Here is a 10069-nt window from a genome sequence, read left to right as displayed (position 1 = left end):
AGTCGCCAATTAATTTTTGAAAATTAATAAAAGTTGGCATACTTATATAAACGTATTGACCATCATTTTTCTTTTAATTCGTAATTTGGTGATACTTAGGAAAGGCTTCTGCGCTTAATCCTTCGTACCCGTTTTAAAAACGATCTCTACTTATAAAGTTGACTTTTGAAAATTTGTTGTATAACGTTTAAGTTTTAATTGAGTTTTAACCGATTATTCACCTGATCCTAGTCATGCTTCTAGGTTTTAGCGTTACTTAAAATATTAAAACAATAATATTTAAATGATGGTATATGTTGTTGATGATAACTAGGGAGGATTATACCTGAAGAATTTCAATCATTGTAAGGGTTTAGGGTTTAGAAATAAACACCAAACAAGCCTTAGTCAAAATATTTTTTGTGGAAATATCTCAAAAATATTTTTAAATCATTTTCTAATTTTTCGGGATATTTAGAAAATGGTTTAGGGTTCCAAAATTACAAAAATAATTTTAGTTTTGAAAAGTGGAACCAAACATGCCTTAGGGCCGGAGTCCTAAGCCTTGGATCCATTTTTATGGGTCGGGGTCTAAAAATCATTGGTCTGGGTTCTAAGGACTCTCAATCCTTGGCTAAAATTACAGGTCTGGATGTATAAACTTATCGGTCTTGGGTTAGCCCTAGGCTAAGTTCGTCGGTTTGGGTGTATAAACCCACCAGTATTTGGTTAGCTCTAGGCTAAGTTCATCGGTCATAGGTTCGAGAATCCTCGGTTTTAGGTCAAACATCTCGGTCCTGGGTTGTACCTCTCGGTCCTAGATTAAAATCATCGGTCGGACCTCTCGGTTCTATTGAAATTCTCGATCCTAGGTTTGAATTTCTCGGTCCTAGGTTTCGGTCCGGACCGAGAATCCTCGGTCGGATCTCTCGGTCTTAGGCGTACAATCCTCGGTCCTCAAGAACAAAAGAGTGCAAGTTTTTTAATTCGTTTTTTAGCTTGGATTCTTTGATCCAATAGTTTGGGTAGCTTCACAAACCTCTTAGGAACATGTTGATCGTCATCCAATGTATCAATCAACCTGGTTGATGATCAAATCGTTCAAAATAGTTTGTGATCAAAATTTAGATTTTTTATTTTAATGTTGTTTTGATGAGAAAGGAGTTACCCAATAGCTCCCTTATATCTCATATTTGATTGATACCAAAACAAGAACACTAGCTGTTCGTATTGACCAAATCAAGAACTCAATTTTTTTTTAATTATTTTGAAAATTTTGATTTTGATCAAACATGATCCAAATAGTTTCCCAACATGATTACAATAATGTCGGGATGCTTTATGGATTGTGATTCAAGAGAATTAGCCCAAGAATAATAAATACGTTTTTTTTATTTTGAAAATTCATATTTGGGTTTTTCTGTTTTAGGTTAATTAATTGTTTCTAACATATCCAGAAAGTTGATAAATGATCTTATGATCAATATCCAACCATAAAATACCATAAACAGCAAACATACAAGCTTATTTAATTTGAAATTTAAAAATTTCATATTCAAACTGTAAATATGAATTAGAGGGTGATTGAAACCTTACTTAGGATTGGAGAACGCTCCTTAATCCTTAGGGAAGCTTTTGGGATACTCAGATCCAAGCTTTAAGGATTCAAACAGAAAATTCGAAAAATCCGAAAGCTTCAAACTTTAATGGCGGATTTTTGATTTTCTTTGATTTTAAGGTGGATAATGGATTACTTGGATTCAAAATGACTCGGGGTGTATTTATAGCATCCTTGAGTCAGTGGAGGCTTTAAGTGGATCGAATCAGCAAAATGTCATTAATGGTGTATTGGTTGTTCTTGATCCCACTTGAAGATATAAGGATGAATCACCTCTATGGAAGTAGTAGAAATGATCATAGAAGTAGGGTGATTATTTTAGCTTTTGAGTCATCTAAAAATGTGGACTAATGACTGAGTTCAAAGTTGGCAAAATGAAAGACGATTCTTCATCCTTATCTTCGCGGCATCACGATGAGGAAAACGATCGGAGGCCAAAACAACGTCGTTTTGCACGTGTTTTGCGTTCTGTTAGTGATCTGTCAAGGCGTTAGTGCGTTTGGGCGTTCCGTTAGTGATCTGGCTAACGGGCGTTAGCCGATCCGGTGCCTCGCGAGCGCGTACTCCTTCTAGTCCAACGGGCTACGGGGGCATACCTGGAGCATCAAATGGAGACCTGATGCTCATTCGATGGCTTCAGTCACTGTTGTAACTTTATTTTCCGATTTCGAATACACCCAATTACGAATTTTATTTTTATTATGAAACCTTAAGGATTTGTTTGAAATTAATTTTTCTTTCAACTTTTGGGCTTTGATTTTGATCTTTTTAAATACATAAAATATTAAAATAAATATGACAAATATTTTACCAATTTATTTATTTATTTTTTAAATATTTTTAGAGTTTAATAAATAATTATGGGATGAAATGAGTACAACATTTATCCTAAATAATTTTATTTTATTATTTTGACCATTCTCTTTAATTAATTAGGTTTTAATTATCACAATAATTAATTGTTTTAATTAAGTTTTAACCATGGGGTTGATTATTTTAATTTTATTTATTCAAAAATAAATCAAAATAATTACTTTAATTTTATAAACTGGTGTGTAAATTTTTAGTGCTTATAATAATTAATATATATATATATATATATATATATTTGTATAAAGAATTAATTGTCATTAAATTTAAATAAGAATTACATATAAAAAGTTAATTATTCAAAAAGTAATACAAAATAACATTTATATAATTGAAATAAATAATTGATAATCTAGATATCAAATTATATAAACAATGTTTAAGAACTCAATTGAGTTCATTTTTTGAGTGATTCTCAACTAACTGCATGATAGTTGGAATTTTTATTTGAATTTTTATTTCTGTAAATTATTTATATAATTTGATATCTAGACCATCAATTGTTTATTTCGATTTTATAAATATTATTTTGTATTATTTTTTACTAATTACTTTTCTAGATGTAATTCTTATTTAAATTTAATAGCAATTAATGATTTATATATATATTATTATTATTATTATTATTGTAAGTATTAAAAATTTAAACATCCAATTTATAAAATTAAAAATAATTATTTTGATTTATTTTCGAATCAATAAAATTTAAATAATTAACCTCAAGACTAAAACCTAATTAAAACAATTAGTTAGAATAATTATTGTGATAATTAAAATCTAATTAATTAAAAAAATGTCAAAATAAAAAAATAAAATTATTTGGGATAAATTTTGTACTCATTTTATCTTAAAATAATTTTAGAAAAAATCAAGGGATTAAAATAATAAGTTAAGATGAAATGAGGTACACATTTCATCTCCAAAAAATATTTATTTAACCCTAAAATATAAATAAAAAAATAGGCAAAATATTTGTCATATTTATTTTAATATTTTGTGTATTTGAAAAAATTAAAATAAAAGCCAAAAATGTAAAAGAAAAATCAATTTCAAACAAACCCTTAAGATTTTAAAATAAAAATAAATGTGTAATCTTGTGTGGCCGAAATTATAGCTGCAGCAAGGACCAGAACCATCGGATGAACGTTGGATTGTCATCCAACGCTCACAGACTACCCGTGTAGCCCGCTGCAACAAAGGGAATGTGCGTTCGCGCCTCACTTGATCGGTTAACTCTTGTTAGCTGAAACACTAACGAAACGCTCAATCGCCAACAAAACGCAACGAAACGCTGATGGAACGCTCCGCATTCACCAAAAGCGCCCAAAACGATGTCCTTTTGTCCACCACCATCTTCTTCGTCGCGATCACCGGAGAGATAAGGAAGAAGTCAACCAAATTGACTAATTCAAATGTTGAAATGATCACCCTACCACGATGATCATTTCCCCTACATATCTAGGCACAATCAGTGCCTATTTCAGTAAATTGATTCAAGAACAACCAAAACACAATTAATGGATTTTGGATGATTCGATCCACTTGAGCCCCTTAACCGATTTATCAACAATTCCAAAGCCAAAAGATAACATCTCAAGCCTCTAATCAAAGAATTTCGAAAATCCGCCATTAAAGCTCAAAACTTTTATTTTTTCGAAATTTTCGTATAATGCTCTAAAGTTTGGATACATGCATCCCAAAAGCTTCCATAAGATTTAAGGAGTGTTATCTAATCCTTAGTATATTTTCAATCATCCTTTAATTCATATTTCCAATTTGAAATTGAAATTTTTGTATTTCGATTTTCATAAGTTTGTATATTGTCTGGTTGTTGAATTTTAGGATTGAAAAATGATCTTGTTTATGTTAGAATCAATCAATCAACCTTAAACAGAAAAACTCAAATTTGAATTTTAAAAATTAAAAAATCGGGTTTGTAGTTCTTGGGTTAATCTTCAAGAATAGCTACCCAGAAAGCATCCCAACATGTTTCTAATGATGTTGGATAACTATTTGAATCATGATTGATCTATTCCGATCATTTTGGATCAAAATTATTTTTTTCAAAATAAATGAAATTTCTGAGTTCTTGAATTGGTCCAAACGAACATCCAATGTTCTTATTTTGGTACCAATTAAGTATATGAAGTATAAGAAAGTTATTGGTTAGCTCCTTACACTTCAAAACAACTTTAAAACCAAAAACCTAATTTTTTGCTAAAAAATATTTTGAATGAATTAATTATCACCCATGTCGATTGATACCTTGAGGTGATGTTTAAATGTTCCTGGGAGCTTTGTGAAGCTGCCTAGGCCCTTGGATCAAAGAATTCAATCCCTGAAAAACCTACAATTTTGATGTTCTTGAGGACCGAAAGGTCTGACCGATAAAATTTAGATAAGACCGATATGTCCGATCAATGTTCTTCATCGAGGACCGAGAGGTCCAACCGATGATTTTTAAATCTGACCGAGAAGTCAAATATAGGAAAGAGGAGTCTCACACCTGACCGAGAAATCAGACCTAGGAACGAGGAGTCTCGCACCCGACCGAGAGCTCCCAAATCCAAGACCGATGACTTTCATCAATTACCAAGAGATTCGACCAAAAATTCTAGCACCCGAATGAGAATTCAAACCCAAGACCGAAAATCCTTAGCACCCAGACCGAGACTTTTCAGTCAAAACCGAGAGGTCCGTCCGATGATTTTGAGCCCCGACCAAGAGGCTCCTAACCTAGGACCGAGGGCTCTTATCCCCCGACCAATAAAATGAACCCATGATCTAGGATACCGGTCCTAAGGCCTGTTTGTTTCCCTTTTTAAAATTCCAAAATTATTTTTGGAATTTTGGAACCTCAAACCATTTTTTTAAAATCTCAAAAAATTAGAAAATGATTTCAAAATATTGGGGATATTTCCATAAAAAATATTTTGACAAAGACTTATTTATGATTTATTTTTAAACACTGATACCTTTTAAATTGATGGTCTTCAGATATTTTACTCTCTAGTCATCATCATTAATAGGTACCAACATTTAAATAATTGTTGTTACAATTCTTTAAATAATGCACAAATCTATGCATATGCCTAGGACTAGAAGAAATATCGGTAAAAATAAAACGTTATACAACCAATTTTCAAAAGTCAAATTTATAAGTAGAGACCGTTTTCAAAACGGATACGGAGAATAGAGCGCGAAAGTCTTTTCTTGAGTATCATTAAACTACGAATTAAAAGAAACTTTAGCTAATAAGTTTGTACATGTATGTCATTTTTTTTTTAAAAAATCAATTGGTGACTCTGTTCAAATAAATAATCTTTTATATTAATTATTTTTAATTAATTTTAATAACGGATTTCTAACCAATCCTATTGTAATTTGATTGTGGCAAATTTTCGATTTTTTAAAATTTGAATTAAAATTAATTATTTTTATAATTAATTTTAAAACTTGTCATGAATTATTGAAAAAAAAATTAAAATAATATTTTATTTTAAAAAAATTCCTGACACAAAAACTGATGTTGAAATTCTCAAACTTCAAACTTGTCACGGGATTAAAGTGTTTTTTCGGAATTATAATTATTTAATTAAATTAAGAATAATATAATTAGGAAAAGTAGTGTTAAGAAGAAAAGAGAATATTAGGAGTGGATTTTATTAATGATTTTAAGAAGTCGTTGTTAATGTAAACATTTACTTGTTTACTTGTTCTTACATTTGTTGTTAATCACATAATTTATCTATACTAATTGACTATTAAATTGATTGTTTTTTGAAGATTTTTTTTATAATATTTTAGCATTAAAAATGAATCATGGACAATTTAGAGATACATAATATTTTAAAATTGAATAAATACGATTATCATACATACCCATATATTTTAGCTTTAAAATGAAACAAAATCCATTCAACCTAATCAATTCAATTTTTAGTTTACCCTAAATCATTTTTTATTTATTATTATTTATTATTTTTTTTTAACAAAAACATAACATTTTTTCCTTTTATCGCTTCATTTATTCTATCACTTAATTCCCTCTTTCTAGCTTAACCGAAATAAGGTCTTGAGTTCAAACTTGTCAGGTGATAAATTCTGTGTCCCATTTTTTTTTATTCATCCAAATATCATAATTTAATATATTTTACCTCATCATTCTATATCATCTATTTAAAAACTAAAATATTTATTAAACTAAAAAAAATATTTTTTTAAACTTAAGTCAAACAAAGAATTTATCTTAAATTCAGATAAAATCCAGAAAATAAATCCAATAATCAAACATCTAGATTTTCGGGAGAATCACCAATATTTGAAAGCCAGGTGGATGAAATTCACCATGAACCTATTCAGTTTGTCATGAAAATGAAATTCATAAACATATATCCTTGATTCAAAATGACCAAAAAGTACACTCACTAGAGTCCATAGAATTAAACATTTATAAATTTGACAAATTCAATGTGTAAACAAAGTCAAGGTAAAAACGCGCTGAGTTTGTTTGATGTTGGGTCTTAAATATTTTATCAAAATTATTTCTAATTGTATTTTGTTGTTGAAACATTATCTTTGAATAAATAACTTTAAATCTTTTAAAATCACTTTTCAAACTTAATATTAATATAATTTTAAACTATTTAATTTATTAATAAAATTTATTTAAAGCGTATTCTCAATTTTTATTTTTTTTATTAACAAGAGGTTGACTAAGAAATAAAATAATCCCCATAACATTCCAATCTTACCCCTCAACTAAAAAAATATACATTTCTTGGAAGGGTAGGATTGTCTTTACAGAAGCAACTTCGCCGATATCTCCTTCTTCTTTCTGGGATGGATGGCTTCCCTCAGACCATAGTCTCTTCTTTGGTTGTTCTCCGGTCGTTATCAGCCAAACTGCTCTTTGAAAGAATCTTCCATTGATTTCTTTGACTATGAATCATTTCTTTCAACTTTCTCACATTTGCTTCCTCTCTCTGCTTTCAGGTGAAACCCTTAGCTTACAATCATAACTCTTTTGGGTTTATCTGCGATTATATCTTCATTTTTCATACTGGGTTTTCGATTTTCACTCTTTTGAATCGAGAAATGGGTTGTCAAATTAGCAAGACGGCTGCTGAGGCTGAAATCAATGTCGGCACTGGTGCTATCTCACAAACCCAGATGCAAAATGCCAATTTGGATCCAATCCAATTGTCTCTAACAAGCTACGAAGACGCCTGTCGTCTCGATTCCGATCTCCAAAGCTTCGATTCCGTCCTTCAGCAAAGAACAGACCGAGTCATCACCATCCTCGCCGCCAATGGTCTTGAACGTAACCTATCTATGAACGCCTTCGGAGAAGTCACACGTTTTCTTAACGAAATGAATCAGGATACTGTTGATTTCATTCTTGCATACAAGAAAGATATATGGAAAGACAACGGTATGTGTGATCTCGTTCAGGAATACTTCGATTGTAGCCTTCTTACATTGGATTTCTGTACTTCATTACAAAGCTGCCTGAAACGAGCACGTAACAGTCAATTGATGATCAATTTCGCTTTAAACATGTTCGAATCTGAGAAAATCTGCGATGGTGGAAAGAATTATGAACGAACATTGCAGGAATTGAGGAATTTCAGTGCCGCCGCTAACCCTTTTGATGACGAGTTTCTTTCTCTGTTACAATCTCTCCCCATGAAACAAAGATCATTGTTACAGAAACTTCAACGGACAAAAACGATTCTTGATGCGAAATTGAAATCTGCAAAAACATGGAAGAGGGTTTCAAATGTGATTTTCGCTACCGTGTTTGCTGGCGTTATAGTCTTCTCGATTGTGGCGACAGCGATTTCAGCACCGCCTGTTGTTATTGCTTTGGCCGGAGCAGCTGCTGTTCCATTGGGGACGATGGGGAAATGGTTGAATTCACTCTGGACAAAATACCAGAAGGAATTAAAAGAACAAAGGGTAATTGTTACAACAATGGAAACGGGGACTTTTTTAGCGATTAGAGATTTGGAAGGGATTCGGATTCATGTTCATAGATTGGAGATCAAGATTGAGGCTTTGTTACAGAATGCTGATTTTGCAGTTAGAGAAGAAGATGAGGCAGTGATGGTTGCTGTTGAAGAGATGAAGAAGATGATTGATGGGTTTATTCAGGCTATTGATGATCTAACTAAGAGTGCTGATAAGACTAGGAGCGATTTAACGATGGCAAGAACTGTGATCGTGAAAAAAATCATCCGTCAGACGTCTGATCATTGAAAAAGAGATTTCTGGTTTGTTACCTTTTTGAATCTAACATTCATGGCTAGATTTCCTTTAATCAAAAAGAGTTTAATTTATTAGCTTTTAATGCCCACTCAAGAATTACCCTATTTGGAAACTATGATTTATTTTAAAAAAAAACTTGTTCTACCTCATCCAGTGTGACTACATCTTTAAGTAGAGTTCCTACATAAATCCGTCTCTCATTTTTCAGCGAATTTGGTTCTTGTTTTGTTCTACAAATCGATATGCAGACAAATATACATCATTCAATACCCACTTTTAATTCGTGATTTCAGAAGTCTCTATCTTTCTCGAAAGTTTGTATTCTTTGATCTGATGATGAACTTGGTGTATTTCTGATCCATGATATTGAAATGATGATTTTGTTCTTCCAGAAACTAATTGGACAATGAAAATGCACGAGTCAAACCGAATCTCAGCCAAGCCATGAGAATCGCCACAAGATTGAAGGTTTTGATGCTTTCAAAACGATGTGATTCCGGGTCAAGTTAATCTCTGCCAATTGGAAGTTGGAATTTACATAAATGCCAAGCTCTAAACTCAAGTTCTAAGAACCTTTAAGCAGAAATTAGGTAATAGCAGAGTCTTGGTACTCAAAACGTCGTCATTACTGATTAGAAGAGATTAAGGTAATAAAAGAACATTATTGGTAATATATATGGAAGAAACAACATGACGAGATTAAGGTAATAAAAGAACATTATTGGTAATATATATGGAAGAAACAACTTGTTGATGAATCTATTGCTTAAGGAACCGAATATTCCTAGTTTTTATGTTATTGGATATTATTGTGTTTTTATTAGTAAGTTATTAAATATGTTATATGTTCTTCTTAAGACAAGATGTTGAAATTCTTATGTGAGTGAGTATGTTTTGCTTATTGTTGTTTCTTAGGTTTACCATCCTATATATAATATATATGCAGGTGTGGATCTAGATGTATTCCGATCTATCTGAATTTAATTCTGTCCAATTGTGAAACAAGATTCAAGAGCTTGTTTGATGTTGGATTATTTAGGGTTTTCATTAAAGTATAATGGTTCGTACACATTTAACTTAAGGCCCAATTACTATTTGAGGCTCGAACTTGAGACGTTTTTATCAAATGAGGCTCGAACTTTGAGTTGCCCCGTTTAGGGCTTGAACTATCAAACTTCTTGCCATTTGAGGCTTTTCATCGTCTATTGTAAGTTACGTGGCATTACATAATATTAGTTTAATTGCCACTATATTTTAGAATCAAACAAATCCTACCCTCTCTCTTCATCCTTCCACGTCATTCGGTTCTCTCTCCCTCCAACAGGTTTCTCT

The 10069-nt window shown here is 31.5% G+C and overlaps 1 protein-coding gene across 1 annotated transcript; it reads left to right on the top strand.

Moving 5' to 3' along the window:
- The first annotated feature begins 7337 nt into the window (after positions 1-7337).
- Positions 7338-9651, top strand: LOC124919370 (UPF0496 protein At4g34320-like). Its single transcript, XM_047459601.1, has 2 exons — positions 7338-8742; positions 9130-9651. Exon 1 carries the CDS (start codon positions 7565-7567, stop codon positions 8726-8728), a length of 1164 nt encoding a protein of 387 aa, XP_047315557.1. The 5' UTR covers positions 7338-7564; the 3' UTR covers positions 8729-8742; positions 9130-9651.
- Positions 9652-10069: the final 418 nt, after the last annotated feature.

The sequence above is a fragment of the Impatiens glandulifera genome, chromosome 1 (genome assembly GCF_907164915.1).
Source record: "Impatiens glandulifera chromosome 1, dImpGla2.1, whole genome shotgun sequence".
Lineage (NCBI taxonomy): Eukaryota > Viridiplantae > Streptophyta > Magnoliopsida > Ericales > Balsaminaceae > Impatiens > Impatiens glandulifera.
Note: the sequence above shows the minus strand (reverse complement) of the source record. Positions and strands in the feature narration are given on the sequence as shown.